This window comes from Phodopus roborovskii, unplaced genomic scaffold, assembly GCF_943737965.1.
Source record: "Phodopus roborovskii unplaced genomic scaffold, PHOROB, whole genome shotgun sequence".
NCBI lineage: Eukaryota > Metazoa > Chordata > Mammalia > Rodentia > Cricetidae > Phodopus > Phodopus roborovskii.
In genome coordinates this window covers 7,074,136-7,099,692 of record NW_026126638.1, presented here as the reverse complement: position 1 = coordinate 7,099,692, position 25,557 = coordinate 7,074,136, and the positions used below count along the sequence as shown (strand labels likewise).

At 47.7% G+C, this 25,557-nt stretch overlaps 1 protein-coding gene across 1 annotated transcript; it reads right to left on the bottom strand.

Annotated features, from left to right (window-relative positions):
* Nucleotides 1–1,036: 1,036 nt before the first annotated feature.
* Gprc5a (G protein-coupled receptor class C group 5 member A) lies at nucleotides 1,037–19,116 on the bottom strand. The gene is made up of 4 exons (XM_051173192.1): nucleotides 18,971–19,116; nucleotides 5,404–6,336; nucleotides 2,190–2,245; nucleotides 1,037–1,969 (listed from the first exon to the last, which is right to left on the bottom strand). Exons 2-4 carry the CDS (start codon nucleotides 6,317–6,319, stop codon nucleotides 1,877–1,879), a joined length of 1,065 nt encoding a protein of 354 aa, XP_051029149.1. The 5' UTR covers nucleotides 6,320–6,336; nucleotides 18,971–19,116; the 3' UTR covers nucleotides 1,037–1,876.
* Nucleotides 19,117–25,557: the final 6,441 nt, after the last annotated feature.

The following is a 25,557-nucleotide window of genomic DNA, read 5'->3' as shown; positions in this document are numbered from 1 at the left end:
GAAAAGCTTGGAGAGCTTCGTCAGGATAAGGGCAAGGGAAATAGAAAGCGCTTTTAAATGTTGAGGGGTGGGGAAGAGGCAGCTCAGAGGCCCTCTTGCCTCCACCAGAATGCAGCCTATCTATGAGAGTTTTGGCTACCGAGGGCTGAACCCTGAGGTTTCACTGCCACCAAGTGGAGATGCCGGGCATGACAACTTTGGCTCACTAAAGCTGTAATTACAGAAAGGCGGGACCCTGAGTCTATTTCACAGATTGAAGAAGGAAGAGAAGAGGGAGGGGAAGGGGGAGGGGAGAGGGAGGAGAGGGAGAGGGAGGAGAGGGAAAGGGGAAGGGGGAGGGGAGGGGGAGAGGGACAGGGAGAAGGAGGAGGAGAAGGCCGCGTTGGATTTGATCCTCATTTTATCATCACCCATTTAGCTCAAAGAGATGTGTGCTGATATATTATTTATGTTTTATTAAAGCTTGCCTGGGGATTCAGAAAGCAAAGTCAGCCACAAACTTAGAAGCCGGGCATGGTGATATACACCTGTGGTCCTAGTACTTGGGAGATGGGGGTAGGGTTGGGGGTTCAAGGCCAGCCTTGCCTGCAAAGTGACTTTGAAGCTAGTCCAAGCTATATAAGATCCCATCTCCAAAAAAGCTAAGAAGCAGGGCTTTGTGTGAGCTGTTTCTCTTTAGGACTGGATCAGTCTTGAGTAGATCTCTGTAGCCTTGGATTCACTGTGTAGATCAGGCTGGCCTCAAACTCACAGAGATCCACCTGTCTCTACCTCCTGAGTGCTGGGATTAAAGTGTGTGCCACCACGCCCAGGCCCATATGGAGACTGTTATGGGGCAAGTTCCTAACTAAGCTAATGTTTTCATATTACTTCCATGTGTGTGGCTAAGTATGAGGAACCTAGTTCCTACATAATAGATTCCTAATCCTCTGATTTCCCCTGACCTCCCCATGATCTGTGCATATCCACACCCAGAAAAAAAAATTTAAAACATATTAATATTTTTAAGAAAGTAAATAAATTTAAAATTTAAAAATAGTTGTCATCACATCTTTATTGCATACCCAAGTGAATAACTTATCACACAACAAATGCATCCCTCCCCAAGAATAAACACTGCCCACTTACAGAGTTTGAGGTGAACTCAGGATAGATCTATTACTGAGGCTGGGGAACAAGAAGGGGGGAGGAGCCCATGTCAGGAATTTATGGCAATCACAAAGCCCAAGTTCTCCTGGCAAGAAGAAACAGGCCTTGTCCACGCCAGTAATGTCCAGAAGAGCTCCTGGCAAAGTTCTCGGAGGTTTGGGGTTGGCAGCAAGTCTGGAGGTGATATGCCTTTGTAAATCAGTGTCCATACCGCTCAGGCCACTGTGGGGCAGTGTACTGAAAGTAGACACGTGGTGACCTTAGCCTCTCCTACCCAGGCAGGAAGACATGGGGGGCAGGTCCAGGTTAGCTTCCAGTGTAGACTGATATGGACAGGGTGGACACCCACACCTTTCTGGGTTTGTGCAAACTGCAGTTCTGCTCTGTGCCAAGTGATCCTCGTGGAACCCACCCTGGGTTAGGTGAATTGGTTTCCGAAGACGGACAAGTCAGTGAGGAGTTAGATGAGCAGATGTTTGCTCACATTCATGGGAGAGGTAAGAGTCTCAGCCCGAGTGGCCCAAGACTCCCACCTCCAAGAAGTCCTAAGAATGGGATAAAGGGAGACACGGGAACACATGAACAAGCAGTCTGTTAGGAGCAGCAGCCCCAGACAGAAGGCCAGTAGGGAGCAAGCCTGTCGTGTGCAGTCCCCTAGGATGCTCCAGGGTTCAGTTCACATCGGCAGGACTCCTGGCTGGGCCTGTTGCCTGACTCTTCTCAACAGTTAGCTGTCCGTTTTCCGTCCCTCATAGTCATTGTATGGACTGGCCGGGGCCTGGGCCCTCGGAATAGAGAAATCCTTCGGAGGACTTCGGTTCTGTAAGGGAAGCGATCATGTGGTTAACCCTTCCATGGCCGTTTCAATGAACCTCCAATGCCCTTCTTGAAAGGTCCCTGCCACCCCAAACCTCAAAAGGCGCAGTGTAGGGAGGCAGGCATGCCATCCCTTCAGGATGGCCACTCGGGAGCCACCAAAATGATGGCAATATCTATTCCCAAAGGGAGGGGGTGAGTGAGGAATGACAAAGGTCACTTACCTGCAGCTGAAAATGAGTGGAATAAGGTGCATAGAGTGTGTTCCCTGTCTCAAGACCTGAAACAGAGGGAGAGGGGAGACTGAGGCACCCGGGCCTTTCCTCACTGTATCACTCGTCATGGCATCTGTGACAGTCGGTCCCTTGAGGCCTCGGTGGTTCAAATGTCTTGCAGGGAAAGAACACACCTTCCAGCCCAAAGCCAGACCCTGTGCCATCCCGGGGCCTCAGGGACGTATTCATTTCCTAACCTGGGAAGAGTTTGTGAGTAACTGGATTGTGTGCATTTGGGGCGGTCATAGCATGTTTGAACTTGAGCTGGCTTTAAAGCAGCTCGTTCATTTCCTGACGGATTTACCTGCCCCCCCACTCCCCTGCTCTACACGTCTTCGTTTAAGGTAGTGTGAGGGCCTGGCCAGGGTGGGGCACATCTGTAATCCAAGAACCTGGGAGGTGGAGGCAGGAGGATCAGGCGTTCAAGGCCATCTTCAACTACGTCAACCTGGGTTCCATGAGACCTTGTCTCAAAAAAGCAAACTAAGTACTGTCAAGGTAGGCCTGAGGATTGAGTTCCATCTCAAGACCCATATGGTAGAAAAATCCCTGAAACTTGTCCTCTGACCTCCACATACATGTGTGTTGTAACATACACATACATGCACACACACACACAGAGACACATACACAGAGTAAACAAATAAGCGGTATTAAAAATTTTAGACTAAAAATAAACAAGTAAAGATAGTACGAACATAAGGTGTGCCCTGCCCTGTAAGAAATACAATAAACACACAAATCACAATGGAATGAGGCAAACCCTAACAAGAATACCTGGGTTCTACAGGCATGTGTGTGTGTGTGTGTGTGCGCGCACACACACACACAATAATAGAGCCATTTCTAAGACAGGCTGGGGAATGCAGGACTCTGAAGCGGGCAGAAAACCACATCAGACAAGCAGCTGCATCCTAACCAGTCATAGAGACAGGGGCTTCCGTTGTGGAAGGCCTCACTGCTTAGCAGACCTGACGAAACAGGATGTGGAGAGACATGTTAGCAGTAAAGACAGTGACTAGAAAGCCATCTGAGAAAGGAAGCAGCCAGGGGTCCAAGACACAAAAGGCAAGACGTCAAGCCTGGCATACACCCAGTCTTAGCACTCCAAAGGCAGAGGTGGGAGGGAGGGTTAGCATCTAGAGGCCAGTCTGGTCTTCACAGCAAGCACAGCAGGGCTACATAGCAAGACCCAACCTCAAAACAGGAACGTCTTTCGTACAGCTATACACACAGAACCTCAACCACACATCACTCACTAGGGATTTCCCTCTTTTACCCTTTCTTGTTCTGGTTCATCCTCTGTGGAATTGTGTAGAAAGTTTTAGATGAAGACTCCAGAGGCCAGTTTCCAGTTCTACTTGACCACAACTGGACTTTTCCAGGAGCTACTAAGAGACTGTCCTGAGTCTCAGAAGAGACTTCGGGTTTTTGAACAGTAAATAGATTATGGGGACTTCTGAAACTGAACTAAGTATGTTTTGCACTATGATATGGCCATGAGTATTATAGTAGAGCCAGGGAATGGAGTGTGGTGGTTTGAAAATGAGAAGGCTCTCGTGGGCTCATATGTTCAAGTACTTGGTCTCTAGTTGGCAGAACTATGTGGGGAGGTTTGATGGGTGTGTCACTGGGGCGGGCTGGCTTTGAGAGGTTGAAGCCCCACCCCCACTTCCCATTTGTTCACTCTCTACTTCCTGCTTGTGTTGGAAGGCGTGTGCACTCAGCTTCCTTGCCATAATGGGCTCTTGTCCTTCTGCAATTAGAAGCCAAAATGGTTTGCTTTGGGTCTTAGTACTTTGTCAAAGCAACAGAAAAGTGATGAATACAGGCATTGGTTTATTAATACAGATGTTGGTTTACTCAAGATCAGAATCTATAAATAGCCTGTGAGTCCCTTATAGTTTGGGGGGTGTTTGGATTTATTTTAAGATCTATTTTTATTTTATGTGTGTAAGTGTTTTGCCTGTAAGTACACTGCATGTGTGTCTATTACTCATGGAGGCTAGAAAAGGGTACAAGATTCCTGGAGTTGGGGTTTCCAGTGGTTGTGAACGTTGGTGTGGATGCTGGGCAATAAACCGATCCCCTACAAAAGTAGCAAGTGCTTCTAACCATGAGCCATCCATCGCTCCAGCCTGTTTTGGTTTTGTTTGTTTACTATTTGCTTGTTTGTTTTCTGAGACAGGGTCTCATTACAGGCCTAAGCCTCCATACCCCAGTACTGATGGTTACAGACAATGATTCTGCCTCTGCCAGTCTTTCTCAGTTTTTGCTTCTGGATTTGGGGGTGTTTTGTTGTTTGCCTTGGTCACCCCCTCCTGTCCCTTTCCTCTTTCCCATAATTGGGATAGTAGGGTGGCTCTAGGTGCCTTACCTGGCATTACTATCTGATCAAGACAAAACCAGGACATCAGGGTCGTTAGGAAATGTCCTTCTGCTGTGAATGAAATTACTGGTGTGCTTTCTATAAAATTACAGGTTTTATACTTGGGAAAGTTTTTGTAGTTGGTTTGTTTGTTTTGTTTTTCTTGAAGGTTTTTGTTTGTTTGTTTTAGGTTTTTTGTTGTTGTTTTGTTTTGTTTTTTCGTTTTCACTTTTTGAGACAGGGTTTCTCTGCGTAGCTATGTCTGTCCTAGAACTCACTATGTAGACCAGGCTGGCCTTGAACTTACAGCGATCCACCTGCTCTGCCTCCCAAGTGCTGGGATTAAAGGCGTGTACTACCACCCAGCTTGTTTTTTGTGTTCTTGAGACAACCTCATATACCCTAGGCTGGTCTGGAAATCCCCGTTGCCAAAAATGACCTTGAATTTCTGATCTTCCTGCCTTTACCTCCCAAGTGCTGGGCTTATAACTGTGTGCCACAATACCCACTTTAAATGGTGCTGGAGAGTCTCTCTGACTTTTTGTTCATGCTTAACAAGCACTGTACTGATAACCTACATGCCCAGCCCACAAGGGTGTGGGTATTGTGAGGCATAGTCTTTCTACACGACCCATCTTAAACTCACGATCCTACTGCCTCCATCCCCAAAGTGATGAGATTAGATGTGTGTGTGTGTGTGTGTGTGTGTGTGTGTGTGCTCGCAACACACATGAGCCTGAACTACCATGCCCAACTTCTCTCCCCATCTTTATACCAAGGCCTCCCGGACCGTACCTTGGGTGATTTCCTCTTGGGAGTAGGCCCTGTTCTCTACACCATAGCTCTGCTTCATGAGTTGAGGTTTACAGAAAGCATCTTCAACTGGGTAATCTGTGGGGCTTCGTTGCCTTGGGAGCAGTAGAAACTCAGGGAAGACGTAGAACACCAAGAAAGCCCAACCATTGGCAACCAAGGCCGTGCAAAGAATCGTGTCGTCCCACTCAGGGCCCAGGTCGGAAATCAGGAGCAGGATGATCCAGGCCACCCAGATGGCAATGGAGACAAATGAGGTTAAGCAAATGTGGGCCCCGTGTCTCTTCCAGCCAGAGAAGGATCCACAGAAAACGAAGAGGGATGCCAAGAAGGTCAGCGCCATCAAGAGGAGCACGTAGATTAGCAGCATGACGAAGTCCTCATTGCGCCGAGGGGCGGGCAGTTCGGAAAAGACATCGACATTGGTCCTGTTCATGGTGAGGACCAGGTATTCAATGGCAATGATGTCCTGGACTAGGCTGAAGCCCACTGCCAGGCTTAGGATCACAAGCCACGACAGGGGCTTCCTCCCTCGGACCAGCTTGATCAAGTCGACAGCGTGTGCCAGGAGGCAAGAGAAGCAGACAGCGAAGAGGACTCCGAAGAGGAAGAAGCGCGTGGGTCCTGTGGCCCCATCCAGCTTGATGATGAAGGCGAAGGTGAGGCCAAAGACCCCCAGCACCCCCAGGAGGAAGAGGAACTGGGTGGGGAGCACCTTTCGCCTGTTGGAGTCCTGCACTTTGCAGATGAGGATCAAAAGGGAAAACATGAAGGCCACTGTGGCCACAGCCCCCACTGCGGCCAGTGTTTCCAGGGCGATGCCCCAGCCTTCAGCCAGGTCACACAGTCTGTAGTACCTGGGATCCAGGTTTGAGCGGCAGCCTTTAGGGGCAGACATTGTGTTTGCTCCTACAACTGAGGAAAAGAGGAGGCATAATTAGGGAGCAGGCAAGCCTCTGAGACACAGGATGGAAACCGGACTGTGTTTCGTCAGTCTCCCTTGTAAACGTACTACATTAAAACTAACCAAGGAGAGAGTCTCCTTGTCTGGGAGCCTACAGGTGGTTAACATTGCTGCGGATGGAGAGACTGAGCCACTGGTGAGTGTCCATGCTTCTGTATGTAACCCTGATTAAACTCATTGGTCCCATCCTCCAACCTACCCACCCCTACTCATCCACCACACGCCCTCACCTGTAAAAGCCAACTTTTCTGTTCCTCCTGTGACAAATTCTAAGGGCCAATGAAGAGAGGGAATGAATCTCATATTTCCCACTTAACGCTACTAATCTCTTTTGAGTTGTTTTGTTGTTGTTTGGCTTTTGGGGTTTTTGTTGTTTTTAATTTGGGTGGTTTTTTGTTTGTTTGTTTGGTTGGTTGGTTTGGTTTGGTTTTTATTACTCTTAATATGACATACAACCTCGCTGTGTATCCCTGATGAGCCTGGAACGTGATATGTGCCCAAGCTGGCTTCAAATTTTAAGTGCTGAGATTACAGGCATGAGTTCCCATGATCAGTTTGGAGGATTATTGGCTTATTGTCTGTCCTTTGAGAAAGATCTTTCTATAAAGCCAAGGCTGGCCTCCAGCTCGCTATCCTCATAGCTCAAACTCCCACATGCTGGAAAGGCTAGAAGCTTCCAGCTGAGGGATGACCCACACAGCCCAGAACCTGCTAACCCATTAGAACCGGGAACTGGCTACACGGACCACAGCTGAGCTGACTCCCTGTGTGTCCTTAACTCCTCAGGGAAAAGAAAAGGCCTTTTTTTTTTTTTTTTCCTTCCTGTCCCATACCCTCGTTGCCCAAACCCATGACTTCTAAATACTCTGCACAACAGGAAGACAAACTATGAAAGAGATAGGGGTTTTCACATGAGGGAGCCTATGTTGGAAAGACCCTGAAATTCAACAGGGTTAAGACACGGCTATCTATGACCCTGAATGTCTTAATAAACTAAAAATCCTATGGGTTACTATGGCACTATCACTTTCCTTTTATTGTCTGTTACTTGTATGTGTTTCTCGCTCTTTCTCGTTAGTTTTTCTCTCTTCCTTTCTGTTCGTTTTATTGTTTCTTAAGGCAGGGTCTCATGTAGACCAGGCTAGCCTCAAACTAGCTTTGTAGCTAAGGAGGCCTTGACCTCTGCTGCCTCCTGAGAGCTGGGATTACAGCCCTGTACCAGCATCCCTGCCTCCTTTCTCTCTTCAGCTCTCCTCCCGCTGTGGGTTTGCTCAGCCCTCAGCAAGTCGGGAGTCCACTCAAGAATGGGGGGGGGGCGTTTTCTACAACCAGCTGTGCCTGGCTGGGAAGGGGGTAGTCACTCCTCTAGTGTGGGATGGAGAATAGGGAGGGAGAAGTCAGAAATGAGAGGGAGGCCAGGGTCCGGAAGCACTGAATGGAACCAGTGTATGGCATCAACTGCACCAGGGTCTCTCTCCAGGAAGCAAAACTCTATGAGTCCAGTTGCCTCACCGCATAGCAATGCTTGCAGGTGAGACTTTCCAGCCATATTAGGGGTGCCTACTTCAGTGGGATACTGTGCCCGCCCAACAAATAAGGACCACACTTCCTCTTTCTCCCATCCCATGCCTTCATGATCAAGTCAAAAGGCAGAGAGAGCCATTCTCACTAACCAAAGAGCAGCCTTGCGGCATGTACCAAATTCAAATACCTGCCTCCCCTAAGGAGGCGTAATACTTAGGAAGCTGAGGCAGGAGGATTACTGTGAGTTGGAGGCCAGCCTGTACTACAAGTTTTAGGTTAGTTTGAGCTAAACAGTGAGACCCTATGATGAATAAATAGCTAAAAAGTTTGGTGAGACAAGCCATCCTACTAAAACTATTCTATTCAGATAGTAACACGTGAAAAAGTTATGTAGATGAGTAACATATATACGCATGAATTCACTTACGTAAATGCATATTATATACACTGGAATTTTAAAAAAGATTTATTCATTATGTATACAGTGTTCTGCCTGTATGCCAGAAAAGGGCACCAGATCTCATTACAGATGGCTGTGTATTGTGCTTGTCTGGAAACTGAACTCAGGACCTTTGGAAGAATAGGCAGTGTTCTTAACCACTGAGCCATCTCTCCAGCCCATACACTGGAATTTTTAAGAGTTTATTAACTTCCATTGTATGCATGCATGTGTGTCTGTGTGGGTATGCTCATGTGAGTGCAGGTGCCCTCAAAGGCCAGGAGAGGGGATCAGATTCCCCCAGAGCTGGAGTTAGAGGTGATTGAGTATTGGGTGCTGGGAAATGAACTCTAGTGCTCTGGAAGAGTAGCAAGCATTGGGAGCTGCTGAACGGTCTCTCCACCCCCATTCACTAGAACTTCATGTACAGTGTGCTACAATCAACGTTCAACTCTGCCTCCTTAGTTTTTAATGAAATTTGGCTCTCCAGGGTTCACTTTACATTTTATAATGAGTCATTCAACAATGTTCACTACTATGGTCTCTGTAGGGCTTGTCCTCCCTATTCCACAGCTCAGCTCAACCTCAGTCCCCACTGTGAGATAATAAGAGGGTGGAAACTCCTGGACAAAAGTGATGGTACATGCCTATAAACCCAGCATTTAGAAGGGGGGGAGGTAGGAAGATCAGGAGTTCAAAACCAGCCTCTGCTGCATATTCACTTGGAAGACATCCTGAACTACATGAGAATAGGGGTGGCTCAAAACCCAAAACAACAAGGTCACTTGATCATACAAAAACATTTAAATGGCACTTTTGGGGGTCTTAGGGGATTAGGCAAGGCCATTAGCACAGAGTGCCCATGACTGAGTCCTCCCTTATAAAAGGGAGCGAGACCAGAAAATATACACGTGCACCCAGGGATTTCCCGTTCCATGTTGTGTGATGGTTTGTGCTACCATGAGACTGTGTCAGCAAGAAGGTCATTCTCAGATGCCACCCCTAACTCTTGGGCTATAAGAATAAGCTTTCTTCTCTATATAAAGCTACCCAGCCTCAGCTATCTCACTATAGAAATGAAAGATAACTCCTAAAGACTTCCTGAGTCCCACAGTGTGCCACAAGAACTCTTGGCTGAGAACATTCCTCAGGAGTAGAACTCTTACTTAGAATGCAAAATGACTTAGGTCCAATCCACGGAAACATGCACACACGCGCGCGCGCGCACACACCCACACACACTAACCCAATCTCATCTAGCAGTAGAAGGGCAAGTCAAGGGACACAAGTCTGACAAGGCATGTCATCCTTCCCTGCCTTATTTCAGATTTGTCACAAAGGTCGCTGCTGGGATTATTCCTCGTTTCTCCACATTCCCTGGTCCTCCTCATACCACTGGATCCCTCTAGGTTCTGATGTCTGTGGACAAGCAGCTATTAATCATAATTACTTGATCTTTAGGAAGGACTTTGAACCTGATGATGAGTCTTGACAGAGATCAGTGACCTCTGGCCTGAAAGACAGTTGCAGCACTAAACAAAGGAACACGGGCATTGGTCCCTAGCTTTATTGTGGTTGTTCAGGACTATGTCCCAACTCCAAAGACCAGGGCAGTTGGTGGTATGTCTTTTAAATATCAAGCATCGATCTAGTTAGAGGTGCGTGTGTGTGTGTGTGTGTGTGTGTGTGTGTGTGTGTGTGTGTGTGTGTGTGTGTGGAACCCAAGCCCTCACACATACTAGTTATATGCTCTACCCCGATGCCACAAATAACCTTTTAGAACATTTTTATAATTTGTTTTTTGTTTTTAAACTATGACTTTTGCACTTTTGGTTTTTTGAGACAAGGTTTCCCTGTGTAACACAGTCCTGGCTGGCCTGGAACTCACTGAGATCTACCTGCCTCTGCCTCCCAAGTGTTGTTTTGTTTTTAATGACCCAATACATTTCATTAGGGCTACATATAGGAACACGTAGTTATTGAAGAAAATACCAACCCCCTGGTCCCCCAGCCCTATCAACCAGTAACTACACACAAATCCTCAGGGAGATGTGGGGCCTTGTGAGTCCCCCCCCCCACATCCCACCTTTCATAATCGGGTGTGGACAAGCACCGATTTGGTTTTTTCAGACAGGGTTTCCTGTAGCCCAGACTAGCATCAAACTTGGTCCTTCTGCCTCTCCCTCTCAAGTCCCGGGATTACGGGCCTGCACCACCCCAAGCAGCAACAATGGCAAAAGGTCTTAGTTGAGTATTTTGTGTGGGGGTGACTAATTTTATGGGAATTACCAACGCAATTCACCTATTAATTCACCTCCTCCACCCTTTCCCCAGCTGGCTGGGATTGCTCAACAAGCCCAAAAGTGCCCTAAGTACTTTGAATTTAGTCAGAGGAAAACAAAACTCACTTGAGAAGCAAGGGTGTATTGAAAAGCTGCTGTGGCGCCAGAATACGGTCCTAAGGAGAGAGAAACCAGGAAGGCGCAGCCTTTGGCGGATACTTCCTAGAGAAATGGGCCGTTGGGGGTAAGCTTGTAGAGCTTAGCCTGACCCAGCTTCCTAGCCACTCTCTGCTTCCTGGTGGAAGCCATGTGACCAGCCACTCATAAACTCCTGTCACCACACCCACACCCGTGACCGGCTGTAGCCCCTCAAATGCCGAAATAAGTTCTTCCCCCTCTGGATGGGTCTTTGGTCACAGCAGCAATCAGAAAGGTCACTAGTATAACTGGGTTTCAGGTACACACTGTATGGACCAAGTCACTAACCCTCTGAACCTGTTTTCTCTTCTGTGAAACAAGGGAAGTACTGTTGAAGCAGGGGGCTGAGCCCATAGTCAGCATCACTGGGCAGTCCACGCAGACAGCTTCCAGAGTTTTCTCCCAGCCCTACCTTCTTCCTCACCCCACCTCCTATCATTAAAATATGTATCGAAAACTTTGAAAAACCCAAAACCGGGCCTAAGGGTGAGCGAGGTCAGGGCAGAGATGGGCTTGGCGTGTACGCGGCACTGGCTGGTGTGCAAGGACAACTGCCAGCATCTGACGAGCCCCTGGTTCTGTCCTCCACCCCCAGCCTCCTCGTCAGCGCTAGGGCTCACACAGGCTTAGATCTGGAAGCTGGCTCCACATGGCCTTTCCTAGCAGATATCATATATGAACAGGCCGAGGAACTAAGACAGCTCTAAGCTTATCTGCCCTCCTTCTTACGAGTCCCACCTCATTCTTTCTGTCCCCAGAAGAGACCACAGTGCCTTCCTCTGTGGACTGCCCTACGGGTGACATCCAGATCTCAGCCCTGCAAACCTGTGACTCTGCAGCGTTTTCATGTTCTCTCCATTCTTGAATTGCTGCATTCAGTCAGTAGTAACAATAGTCAGTGTCACGAGAAATTAGATGACATCTACGCCACATGCTGGGTCGTGGCACTATGCTTTAATGTTATGCTTTATCACGCAGTCTCCTATTTATAGGTTCTTTCATATCATCTCATCTGCTATTCTCATAATCTATAGGTGAATTCTTGGGAGATGAGGTTAAGGATGAAGCTGTGGCCCAGTGGGTAAGGTGCTTGCCATATAAGTGTGAAGACCCAAGTTTGAGCCCCCAGAACCCAGGTAAAAGGCCAACAGGAAGCCTAGAGGGAGATGGGAGGCAGGTCCCTGCTCACTCCTGGGCCAGCTAGTCTGATGTACACAATGGTGACTGAGCAACAGACTGCCTTTGAGTAGAAGGTAGGATCAACACCCAAGGTCGTCCTCTGGCCTCATCCTGAGGTCTACAAGCACCTAGTATATGCACATAATTTTGTTTGAGACGGAGTTTCTCTGTGTGGCTTTGGAGCTGTCCTGGATCTCACTCTGTAGACCAGGCTGGCCTCGAACTCACAGAGATCTGCCTGCCTCTGCCTCCCCAGTGCTGGGATTAAAGGCATGACACTACTACCTCCCAGCTTGAAGGTTAACTTTTTAAAATGGTGAACGCATATGTGCAGTGTTACAAAGGAGAGAGACTTATTCTATACTTCAGCTAGGCTTGGAGGCCCATGCCTGTAATGCCAGCTACTTGGAAGAGGATCACAAGTTTGAGGTCTGCCTAAACTACATAGCAAAGTCAAGGTCAGCCTGGGTAACTTGATGAGATCCTGTGTAAAATAAATGATTTTTAAATTAAATTACATGTGTGGAGAGCAGTGCAGGAGAGACATGACAAAGTATGAGAACAGACATGATGGTGATTGCTTTGAAGACCAGTGGGAAGCAGAGAGGCCGTCAGATCACTGAGTTCAAGGCCGGCGGGAGCTACGTAGTGAGACCCTGTCTAAACAAGGAAAAAAAAAAAAAAAAACAAAAGAACAAAGTATGACATAAATGTGTGAAGATGCCCATATCTACACAAACTCATGATTAAAAATAATGAAACAAATCTATTTTAGAATGCACACGTGTCCTTAGAGTGGGCCGAGGATGGGTAAAGCAGTTTCCTAGCAAATGGTTTCATCCTTGATTCGCTTCCTCTCTCTGTCATCAGCACAATCTCCAGAGTCTCCCCCCGCCACCAGCTTCCCTACATACTCCATCAGTGACTCTCAACCTGCTTCACATTGCGACCCTTTAATACCGTTCCTCAAGTTGTGATGACCCCCACCCGCATTTCATTGATATTTCATAACTGTAGGATGAAGAAGAAGGAGAAGAGGCGTGAGAGATGATCAGAGGACGTGCGCTTACTGTGAAGGTAGGAGAGAGAGACCAGGAGGAATGGGCAGAGGGCAGATCAATTCCTAAACTACGAGTAACTTGGTGTTGCCACTGTCACAGGACTGGGGGCAGGGACACTCAGTCTAGCCTGGCTGGAAATGTAGGACGGAGGAGCCCACATTCTAAGAAAATGTTGTGCTGTGCAACAGCGCCACTTAACCCTCATTTGTTTGAAACAGGGTCTCGCTGTAGCCCAGGCTGGCTTTGAACACACTATGTAGCTCACAGGTGTGAGCTGCCATAAGTAGGATTTTATTACTCCCTTTTACAGATGAGAAAACTGAGCCAGAAAGAAACTAAATTATTCTACAGAGTGAGTTCCAGGACAACCTCCAAAGCAAAACAGAGAAACCCTATCTTGGAAGAAAGTAGAAAGAAAGAAAGAAATTAGATTATTTGTCCAAGGCTGTGTGGTTTTTTTTTTTTTAACAAGCCTTTTATAAGTTTTGACATATGCAAATTATCCAAAAGTGTCTACTTTCATTTTTTTAAGTTTTAAATGTGTATGTGTATGTGTGTGTGTGTGTGTGTGTAACACATATGTACAGGTGTTCACAGAGGCCCAAAAAGAGTTCCTGTCAGATCCCCTGGAATTGGAGTCACAATCAGTTGTAAAGCACCCAATGAGGGCTCTGGGAACTGAGCTCAGGTCTTCTAGAAAAACAAGTACTCTTAACAGCCAAGCCATCTGTCCAACCCCTTCCTTCCTTCCTCCCTCCCTTCCTTCCTTCTTCCTCCTTTCTTTCTTTTTTTCTTTCATTCATCTGTGTAGCCCCGACTGTCCTAGAACTAGATCTGCAAACCAAGCTGGCCTTAACTCAGCGATATCTACCTGCCTCTGCTTCTTGAGTACTGGGATTAAAGGTATGCACGGCCAGGCCTTTCTTTCCGTTTTTAAAGGCAGGGTCTGGACATGCAGGCAACCCAAACTGACCTCAGTCTCACGATCCTTCTGCCTCTGCCTCTTAAGTGCCAGGACTCCTGGTGTAGGTTACCACACCCAACATTCCAAAAGTGTTTTCTATGTGAATCAGAATTTGGGGTTGTTCGGGGCCTTCTCATCAAAATCACACTTTTTTTTTTTATTGCCTCAAGTACATGATGTTATCCTGCTAGTCAGAAAGCCCCTCCCCTCCTGCTCACAATTCAGTTGTATTTCCTCTCCCAATTTAACCTTTACTGGGATTTTTTGGGTTTTGGTTTGGTTTGGTTTTCGGTTTTTTCCTCTGTGTAGCCTTGGCTGTCCTGGAACTCACTCTGTAGACCAGGCTGGCATTGATCTCACAGAAATCACCTACTTTTGCCTCCCTAGTGCTGGGATTAAAGGTGTGAACCACCACCACCTGGACGTACAGGGAACTTTACCTCATTATTATTAATCCCACCTTGCTCCAAATGTGGAGCTCTCATCCTACACTTGACAGTAAAAGTATTCATTTCCCATGTGCCTCGTAGTGACTACATATTGACATCAGTGCTGATAAGCCTGATGGGTAGCAAGTTCCATGAGGACACAGAGCAGACCTTCTGATTGGTAGCATCCCTCTCTCTCTATGTGTGTGTGTATGTGTGTGTGTGTGTGTTTTGCTCAGTGGTCCTGAGCAAGTATTTTGGACTGAGATTAACTGCTGAATACTTCCTCCAGTGTGAGTAATAGGGATGAAGTATTTCTTTGAGACAGGGTCTCATTCTGATGTAGACCTCAAACTCCCAACCCTCCAGCCACCACCTCCCATGTAATGGGCTCTCATTTGTGAGCCAACATACCCAGCTAAGGGATTAAGGAATTTTAAGATGAATCTGTGCAGATGTTTCTGACCCTCCTACTTTTATCCAGGCTGAGTTTTTCCAAGGGAGGAGTCTCACAAAAAAAAAAAAAAAGTCTCTGCACTTGAAAAGGGATTAGCGCCGATGGGGAGTACCTCTCTGAGCTCCCCCAGACTGACTAGGTATAGCCACCCCAGTTCCCATCACATAAACATGACACATCATGGCAGCGTCCTGTGAATAATGCCTTACTAACAGAACCGAGCTGAGTTTCCAGGTAGTGACGGAAGGGACATACATCATCATCGTGGAACAAATGAAGAAAAATGTGACAAGAAGGCTCAGGCCCACTTTTCACCGAGGGTAGAGCATCCCGTTCTAGTGCTAAACAAAGCAAGTGGACTTTAATTGAAGGAGAATGCGCAATAAAACACTGTAGACCACTGTGTGTGGTGGCATAGCCCCGGGATCCCATTACCTTCAAGGCAGGTGGGTCTTTGTGTGTTTGGGGGCAGCCTGGTTTACATAATGAGCTCCAGACCATAGTAAAATCCAGTATGAAAAAACAAAACAAACAACAACCAAAAAAAAAAAAAAATTAGAGAGATGCACCCTGTTAAAGAAGAAAAACATCATAACATGGGAATGTTTAAAACAGAGATATAGGAAACTAAAACAACAAAGTTGTAGCCTTTTCCCTGGTGTTGAGTGTGTACCTCATGTTTGTCAGCGTGTGCTTACAGGCAGAGGCCAGAGGAAGACATTGATTGCTTACTCCATTGCTCTCTACGTTATTCTCTTAGGACAGTCTCTCACCGTATCTGAAGCTCAGTGTTCTAGTGGACTGGCTGGCTAGGAAACTCCCAGGATCTGCCTATCTCTCACCGACCCTGGGGTTACAGACAAGCACGGCCATACGTGGCTACGTCCCAGGTTTTACATGGGTGCTTAAGATTCTAACTCAGCTCTCCGTGTTTACACATCAAGCACTCTTACCACCGAGCCGTCCCCTCTGTCCCTATAGACTTTGAAAAATTGGTCCTTGGCAGACGTCAAGATCTCAAAAATGTTTTCTGGATACTTAAATGGAAACACTGCCTATCTTCATACCATTCATATCTTCATTATTAACCAAATAATTCAGATCCCCTAACTGTTTGTCAAGCACTTTCTGTAACGGCAGTAAGTAGTTTGGGCTCTGGAAGCCATGACTTTGTAACATAAAAGTAGCCATAAATAATACAAAAACAAAAGAGCATTAGTATGTCCCCATGAAAACTTTTTTTTTTTCTTATTTGTTTTGGGGTTTTGTTTGTTTGTTTTTCGAGACCTGAAACTCTGTAGACCAGGCTGGCCTTTCCTCTGGAGTGATGGGATTAAAGGTGTGAGTCACCACCACCACCCAGCCCCAATGAAACTCTTTAATCCCAGCACTTGGGAGGCAGAGGCAGGTGGATCTCAGTGAGTTTGAGGCCAGCCCGGTCTACAGAGTTCCAGGACTGTCACACAGAGAAACAGGAAAGCCCTATCCCAAAGAAAGAGAGGGGTGGGTGGAGACTCCTTATTAAGAAGGAAAAAAATAAAACTATGGGCTATTTTGAACAAATAGATCATAGTTTGCTACCCCTGCGCTATCCGATGGAATTTATCCAAACGGTCATGAATGTTTACCAAACCGCCCGAGTGTCATTCAGAACACAAAGAATCTGAAAACTCTAGCCCCACAATCATGGTACAGTGGGTCACACCTGCACTCCCAGCCACTTGACACGGTGAAAGTGGAGTCTGGAGTTTGGAATGCTCCAGGTCAAGTGATAAAGGCTTGGTCTCAAAGTGAAAGGAGGGAGAGAAGGAAGAAAGGCCATGAAAACAAGCATAAAGCAGGCATGGTGATGCATGCCCTAGTCTCAGGCTGGGAAGCAGAGTTTAAGGTCTCCATGGTCAATTCCAGGCCAGCCAGGGCCACAGTGAAACACTGACTCAAAATGGGGAGGAGGGGTATACAAACACTGTCTGAAATCCCAGCACTGAGAATACAGGAGTAAATCTGATTGAGGGCAACCTGGTCTACACAGTGAATTCCAGGTCAGTCAAGGCTATTTCAATCCCTTTCCTAATACAAGAGCAGGAGCTGATGAGATGGCCCAGTGGTAAAGGCGACTGCCGCCAAGCCTAAGGACCCGAGTTCCATACACAAGACACCTGGTGGCAAGAGTAAACGAATTCCCTCAAGTGTCCTTTGGTCATCACATGGGCACTGTGGCGTGCTCACACCTACAGACAGACAGACAGACAGAGGGGAGGAGGCTCAAACAAACAAGAAAAAGGTCAGCCTTGCCCCAAATGAAAATCCTGTTGGGTTTACTGCCCACTGTGTGATCTCACTGGTCCATCTATGGACCTCAAGAAAGAACAAACAGCAGAATCCTCCACCAGCGCTCCTCCTCACGCTCTGTTACCTCGCAAGAATGGCATGGAATTGGAAATGCAAGTTTTCAGCCAGCTGCTGAAGACTGCGACCGCAAAGAAGCAACAGAGACAGAGAATCTAGGATCTACACAGAAAACACACTTGGGGCATCCCCAAAGGCCCCCTCAAGGTAAGGACCTCAGGGGATAGGTGGCTGCTTGATATGTTAAGCGTTTCTGCAAAACCCAGGAAACATTGGCCTGCCTGGGGCCAGGCAGAGAGCCTTCTTGGGAAATAAGTCACAGAGATGGCGCTGGCCATTCCCTTTGTGCCTGGAGGCCAGCCTCTCCATTCTCGCTTTGATCCTAGGGCAGTACCAACCCTTCCTCCCCTTCCTTCTCTCTCTCCCAGTGGCAGCCAGTGCACAAACCCCCAAGGGTGGAGTGCTGGCCTCACCCTCCCTCCAAGTCCCCAAGCCATTGTGTCTGAAGTGGCTAAAGAATTCTCCTTCAAGAATGAGCTCAGAGCAGTGGCTGATTCCAAAGGACCCTTCACAGGCTTCAGCAAAAGCCTCTGAGAAGAAAGCTAGGCTGGAGAAAGGTCGGGAGTGCGGGTCCTTCCGATTTCTGGAACCAGGCAGGCTTTGCCATTTAGGAGCCTTCACTACCGAAGTTTAAGAGACAATTTTGGTCAGGTGTGGTGGCCAACACCTATAATCCCAGCACTCTAGAAGCTGAGGCAGAAGGATGGTTAACAAACTTGAGGGCAGCCTGAATAAAGAAAAACAAAACACTGTTTCCTGTCTTCAGACTCAGTGAGGTGAGCCAGCCTCCTGCCGCTGCCTGCCACGGTGCCCTGTGCTTCTCCTCAAGGGCTCCCTCTTGGTTTTTCTTGGTTTTGTCCTGTCACACACGAGTGTGAGGTCTTTGAGGAAGATCTGGACATCACTCTTTGAGCCCTCTGTCCTTTGAGAAAGACACAGCTTACCCTCCCATCCCCCACCCCACCACAGGCATACACATACACTCTATTCATCTACAGTCCCTTAAAACTCTGATGTGAGTTGAAAGCTCAGTAATAATTCATCTTTCAATGTGCGGGGCTGTGGTGGCTCACGCCTTTAATCCCAAATCCCAGTGCTCGGGAGGGAGAGGCAGGTGGATCTCTGAGTTCAAGACCAGCCTGGTCTACAAGAGTTGCTAGTTCCAGGACAGCCCCTAATGCCACAAAGAAACCATGCCACCGAAGGGAAAAAAAAATCTTTCACCAGAGGCTCAGCGGCAACTGGGAGTAGCCTAGTGTAGTTCAAGAAGGATACCTTTTCATTTCAATATTTAAAAACATTGTTTTATTTTTTGAGACAGGGACTAATAGCCCAAGCTGACCTGGAACTTGGTATGTAGTCGAGGATGGCATTGAACTCTTGATCCTTCGGCTTCTATCTCCCAGGTACAGGATTACAGGCCTGTGCTATAATTCGAGACTGCTTGCTTATTGGTCTTTCCCCTCTGGTTTAGCCTGGGAAGCCCAGAGAATGCACTCCGAGGTGAGTGAAGCTAAAGGCATTCCTTTCTCGGTTTTATCTGTTTCTCCTAGCCAGCTGTAGTCATCACAGGCTGTCCTACCCCAGGGCTCCCGGCACCGCACTCTCCGGATTTAAAGCTGGGGCCGCGCGTGCCCCTCTTACCTGAGCGCCGCGGCGCGGGGGTGGGGTGAACCGAGAACTCGCGACTCGCGCGTGGGAAGGGAGAGCGGAGCGTGCGACCCCTGGCTGCTGGGCACTTCTCGGGACGCAGGTCCCGCCTGGGCCGGGCAGAGCAGTTATAAAGGCTTCTGCCGCCCGAGGGAGGGAGAGGGTGAGCCTAGGGACAGGGGGCGGGGCGGGGCGCCTTATCCAGTTCCGCGGCCCTTCTCGCTGCTGTGAAAATAAAGTCACCGCGCCAGAGAATGAACCGAAAGCCTCCCTGACGTCAGAAGCACAGTCACTCATGAAGTAAGGTGGCGGGGTTGTGGGGTAGGCACCCGAGTGTGCCGTGCGCAGCCCCCCACGACGAGCGCCCCAGTCAGTCCAGGAGCGCCGGTCAGATAAAGGCCACACGGTGAAGCCAGCTGTGGATGCGCGCTGCTGGCTGCCATCTCCTACAGGGAGCCACACCCATCCTCCCCGAGGGCACTGCGAAGCCCCGGGGGCAAAGACCTAGCCAGCAGCTCCTTGCCGTTCCTTTGTTACTTTCTGCGGGAGAAGTAGGTCTTCATTTCCCCTCCCGTTATCACTCCTTCCTCCGGTGTGCACGGAGCCAGGCTTGAATGAAAAGAGATGGCCACCCTCGTGTGGGTCCCCCGAGTCAGGGCGGAGGAGGTAAAGACCCAGGAAAAGTCCCCTGGGACCCAAAGATGGTTCAGCAAGGCCACTTGTTGGAACTGCGGTGGCATAACCAGCTTAGAATAGCGCTGCTCTGAGAGATCATAGCGCGGTCTTCCTAAGCAGCTCCCCACAAGTTTGGAAAGCAGGTTGGTAGGAGGAGGACAGCAGATAAAATTTTGAAACGAAGGAATTCGCCTTTGGTGTCTGATTCCACCTGTCTGGGCAGGTGCCCGCAGCTCCTCCATTATGGAGACAGTGTTGCTTACGGCTGTTCAGTGGTCAGAAAGTCCTGGAATGTGTTGTTGGACTGGGTTCTAAACCCCGACGCCTTGGTGGGCTTGGGGAGCTGGACATTTAAAGCCTAGGACAGTGGTTCTCAACCTTCCTAATGCTGCCTGCGACCCTTTAATACAGTCCCTCATGTTGCGGTGACCCCCAACCATAAAAATTTTCATTGCTACTTCATAACTGTAATTTTGCTGCTGTTATGACTCGCAATGTAAATATCTGTTTTCCAATGGCCCTGTGAAAGGGTTGTTCCACTCCCGAAGGGGTTTCAACCCACCAGTTGAGAACCACTGCCCTAAAAAAAAAAATCTCCTTTCTTGGCTCCACACCCTTAAATGCTTTTTAAAATGTAACAAGCTGGAAACAGGAGGATCCGGAGTTTGAAGTCATCGTGGACTACAAAAATAAAATCAGAAAGGGGACTTGGTGCAAATGGCAGCTCATGCCTGTAATGTCCGCATTTGGGAGGCTGAAACAGGAAGATGGCCACCAGCCTGCACCACATAGGGAGTATGGGGACTCCGGGCAAGAACCTGCCTCAGAAGGGCACAGGAGGTGGCTTAGCCAGAAGAGCGTGTGCTGCCCAGTCTGATAACCCAAAATCCACATGAAGGTCTAAGGTCAACGAAGTCCAAGAAGAGAACCAAGATGGGAAGTCTGTCCTCTGACCTACACACAACCACCATGGTGAGTGAAACACACACACAATGCAATAGAAGAAAAAGAGACAAAAACTCCTCATGAGCTTATGTTGCGGTGTGCCTGCAAGGTGCTAAGTTCAAGCCCCGATGGAAACACTCTGAGTCTTTGGAGACCATGCCTCTGTTGATCTCATGCCTGGGAAACCAAGGCCAGTACTCGGCCATTTCCCTAGAGGCCTGCAGGTCAGAGGTCTTCCTCTCCTGGAGCTCATCAAGGGACAGGGGTCTTTGAGAATGACGGGGCTGGAAAGGGCTTCTCTCTGAACTTCTACTATATTGTCTACAAAAACTTGAACTAGACCATTGCACAACAGAGCCATACATAACCAGTCTGCAAATTCTGATGCATGTGTACAGTGAACAGCAGTGTCCAGCAGCTGAGTTATAAGAAGTACAAAGACATAGGGAAGCTGGGCATAGTGGCTCACATCCATGTGCCAGCACTGTTATCGATTCAAGCCTACATAGTAAGTGCCATACCTGAGCTATAAAGTGAGACCTGATCTCAAGAAGAAGAAAAAAATTGAAGAAATGAGAGAAAAAAGAATTAAGTTTATTATATATTTAAATCAATAGATTCCAAATAGAATCATCTCAACACATTATCCATTTTTTTAAAATATGAGGCCAGGGGGTGAGGGGGATGGAGAGATGGCTCAGCCGTTAAGAACACTGATCTTCCTGGAGACCTGAGTTCAATTCCCAGCACTCACGTGGTGGCTCATAACTGTAACTCCAATTTCAGGAGACCCGATGCCCACTTCTGGCCTCTGTGGGTACCCATTACACACACAGTACACAGACAAAACACTCACCCACAGAAAACAATTCTTTTTAATGAAGCAAGGGGCAGGTGAGAAGGATGGACAGCTCGTGGGTAAAAGTGCCATCATGAAATCTGATGTACTGAGTTTTATCCCGGAGTCTCACACAGTAGGAGAGAAACAACTTCTGCAAATTGTCCTCTGACCTCCACATGTACTCACACACATGTGTGTTGTGGCATGTACTCACACAATAAATAAATAAGTGCACAGGTAAATATAATTTTAAATTGGTTTTAATTATAAATAAATAGAATACAAAACTAGACATGACCATGTGTGACCATAATCCCAGCACTTGGGAGGCTGATACTGGAGGATGTTGAGTTCAGTTATATCCTGAGCTACACAGTGAGGTTTGGTCAAAAAAAAAAATATTAAGTTATTTTGCATTACTTTGTGAAACTATGTCCTCAAAAGTCCAAGCCAGTTTAGACCAGACACATAGCAGGGGTTCAAAAGTCATGTGTGGCTAGTGGCTGCCACCCAGGGCAGCACAGTGCTAGCTGTCATTGAGGGCACTTCCAGCCCTGACATTTTAGGGTCTGAGTCACGACGTCTGGGGTGAGGCTCATGACATCAAGCGTAAGATGTAAGGTCTGAAGTGGAGGCAAGAGCAGAGGAGCCAAGATTTCTTCTATGCCACCCACACTTTACCTGATGTCCATTACACTCTAGAATCTAGAGTCTAGCTGATGCCTGGCTGGTCCAGGCCTACAGCTAAGAGATCCTTTGTATGGGAAGGCGCTCTCTCTCTCTCTCTTTTTCTCTCTCTCATCCTTATATTTCACTTTGTCATTGACTTTGGATGCCAACCTGTCATGTAGGAATTTCCTTCCCTCATGGAGGAAAATCCATAAGCCTCGGGGAGCTAATGAGAGCTGCACAGCCCCACCCCAAGGTTACATAAGCAGTTAACAATTGTTAGAGTGGAGACTCTAAGGTGAAGATGCCTGCAAGCTGGGCAGAAAGCTCGGAGGACACGTTTATGAGTCATCGCCCAGTGCTGGAGTGGACTTTTCAGGGCTACCTTTGAGTCACCCATACTCCCCTAAGTCACCCTTTAACCATGCCCCTGTAAGGAACCCAGTGAGCACATTGGTTCACTTGCTTAGACTTGGGTGGAACTGTTTCTTCGGGCTATAATCAGTACCCTGTCTAGACTGAGCAGACATTTGTTCATTTCACCCTGGGGAAAGTCCTGGAACACTGCCTTGTCCTTTAAGCACCCTCTCCTATCCTCCTTTGGTTTTTAAAAAATGTATTTTGTTTTATTGCATGAGTGTTCTGCTTGCATGTATGTATTATATATGTGTATGTTTATGTGTACCATGTGCAGTCCTGGTACACAAGGATATCAGATCCCCTGGCCCTGGAGTTACAGATGGATGTGCTGGGAATTGAACCCGGGTCCCCTGGAAGAGCAGACAGTGCTCTTAACTGCTGAGCTATATCTCCAGCCCCTGTATTTGTTTATTATAAGTTATTTATTATTTATTTGTGGTACAGGGGCTAGAACCCAAGGCCTCTTTCCTCTTGCATGTGAGGCAAATGTTCTACCTCTAAGTAAGATATATCTCTAGCCCCCCAAATCTCTTTCTGAGATAAAGTCTAGCTTTTTATTAAACCAGTCAGAGTGACACATCTACAGTGTACAAGAAGATTATTCCACAACACTTGAATTCGCTATCTAGCCCAGGATGGTCTTAAACTCAGCAATCTCCTTGCCTCAGCCTCCCATTGTATGAACTACTATGGGTGATTCATGGGCCAGCTTCATAAACAATGTGGGCTGATAAGATGGTTTAGAGGTTAAGAGTACTGGTTGCTTTTACAGAAGACCCAGGTTTGGTTCCCAATACCCACATGTCCAGAGGAGCTGGCACCTTCATACAGATATGCATGCAGGCAAAATACCAATGCACATGAAATAATTTTAAAAAAAATTAAAAAGACAAATAAACCCTTTCCTCCCCAATTTGCTTTAAAAAATAAATTATAAATACATAATAAAATTAAATTAATAATAGGCTGTGAAAGCAAAGACTTAGGAGTCAGTGAAACAAATAAATAGTCTAAAGGAGTCTGGAGACCCGGATTGCATCCAATTTGGGATGTCTCCCTGAAGTGTGACCATATGGTGAATAGTGTTTGATAGTGAAGAAGGGAAGCCTGCCTGCCTGGAAATGAGGATGAGAGAAAAGAGAGAGGAATGTGGAAGCCCTTGATCTGCTGCAGGCCATGTGGGAGCCTTATACTCCCTGAGGCTGGACACAGCTCTGCCCAAGTTTGAGGTCTGGGATCTCAAGCTCCGCTGACATCTCTGTAGATGGCCTCCCAGAAACCACCACATGATGTCCAGATCAGTGGCCTCATCTTGACTCACCCACCAATGGAAGCTAGGAATGCTGAGCTCTCCTCTTTTTGGGGGGATGGAGGGTGGTAGCAGGGCATAGCTCAGGCTGGCTCCCAACTCTTTGTGCAGCCAAGGCTGGCTTTGAACTGCTGCCTCTTGCCTCTGCCTCCCAAGTGCTGGAACTCTCCCTTTTCTTCACTAGCAAGATGGAGGGTGCTGGTTCTTGAGAAATGGCTTGTACCGTTCTTGTGAGGGCCTGGGTTTGATTCCCAGCAACCATATCTGGTAGCATACAACTATCTGTAACACCAGCTCCAGGGCAACCACACACACACACACACACACACACACACACACACACGCTTAGAAATAAGTCTAAATTTAAAAAGGAAAGTGACAAGGGAGCTTTGAGTGTGGTGCCCTACACTTGTAGTCTCAGCACTTGGGAGACAGAGGCAGAAAGATCCAGATCATCCTTGGCTATCTGTCAAATCAGGAGACCCCTGAGTCACACGAGACCCTGTGCTTTGTCTAGCTTTGTTTTAGAAGCAGAGTCTCACTACATAGCCCTGCCTGGCCTGGGATTCACTATGTAGACCAGGCTAGCCTAGTAGGAATCTGCCTGCCCCTGCCAATTAAGAGCTTGCCCCTCCACATCCAATACTGTTTGACTTTTAAGTCTAGGAGAGACCCTTCACAGTCTCTGCCCTCTGAAAGGGATTTTCTTATTTTTACAGCCATTGGGGAGCCAGCTATGTAACTGTTGGGTAAAAAGTCCAGATCACTTGAAGGTTTTGAAATCTCACCAATCCCTGAGTCTACCCAAGCTCGGGACTTGAAATCCCACCCATCCCTACCCTGGAAATTCACATCCTGGAAAATGTCACCCTATACACGCCTGTCTCCCGCTCAGTTCTCTGATGCTTCTCGCCCAAGCACAGGCTGCTGCTTTCTTGTGTCTCTTCCAATAACTCTGTGTGCGGTTTGTTGTACAGTGTGACTTTGTGTCATTCCTTGGCTCCCAGCCTTTCCCTTCAGGCTGCAATACGCACGCACGATAAGTGTGCTAGGAACCAAATGAAGTTGTGTGTAAGGGGCTCTGTCTAGCAGGGAGACAGAAGTAACAAAGCAAAGCGTTAGGCGTCAGCTGAGGAAAACACAAGAACCCTAGCCAGACACAAAAGGCCAGAGCCCCCTGCGGAGCCAAGTCTGGTCCTCCATGTCTGTAACCCTAACTACTTGGTAGGCCACTGAGGAGGATCGCAACCCCAAGGCTTGCCTGAGCTACAGAGTCAGCAGAAGGCCAGCTGGGTTGTTTAGCAAGACCCCTGTCTCAAACTGTAAAGTGGAAATGTAACTCAGTGGAAGAGTACTTGCCTGGCACATGCAAGGCCATAGGTTCAATTCCCGGTGCTTCAAGAACGGAAAAGGATAAGAGAAAAAGGATTCTCTGTAGAGAACAGGCTAGACCCCACTTAGGAGAGAGGCCCAAGGACAGGAAAGATGTGAAGGAAGGATAGGAAGAGAAAAGGAATTTCCAAAAAGACAACGTGCAAAGTCACAGAGGCAGGAGCCAGCCCTTGCTAACCCGGGAGCATGTGTGGTACAGCGAGGCTGAAGCTGGAGAGTGAGCCAGTAGGCAGGCTGAGCTTCTGTTTCCAGGCTTCTCAGAGGCATGGAAGGTCCGCTGCTGGAACTACCACCACCGTTCATTCAACGGGCAGGAGGAGGAGATCACCG

Excerpts from the sequence above, each read along its gene's own strand:
- Gprc5a (XM_051173192.1), bottom strand. The coding sequence starts at position 6,319 with ATGTCTGCCCCTAAAGGCTGCCGCTCAAACCTGGATCCCAGGTACTAC. Across the intron at positions 2,246-5,403 it reads CCAAGAGGAAATCACCCAAG|GTCTTGAGACAGGGAACACA; the intron begins GTACGGTCCGGG and ends CCTCTGTTTCAG. Across the intron at positions 1,970-2,189 it reads CCACTCATTTTCAGCTGCAG|AACCGAAGTCCTCCGAAGGA; the intron begins GTAAGTGACCTT and ends CTTCCCTTACAG.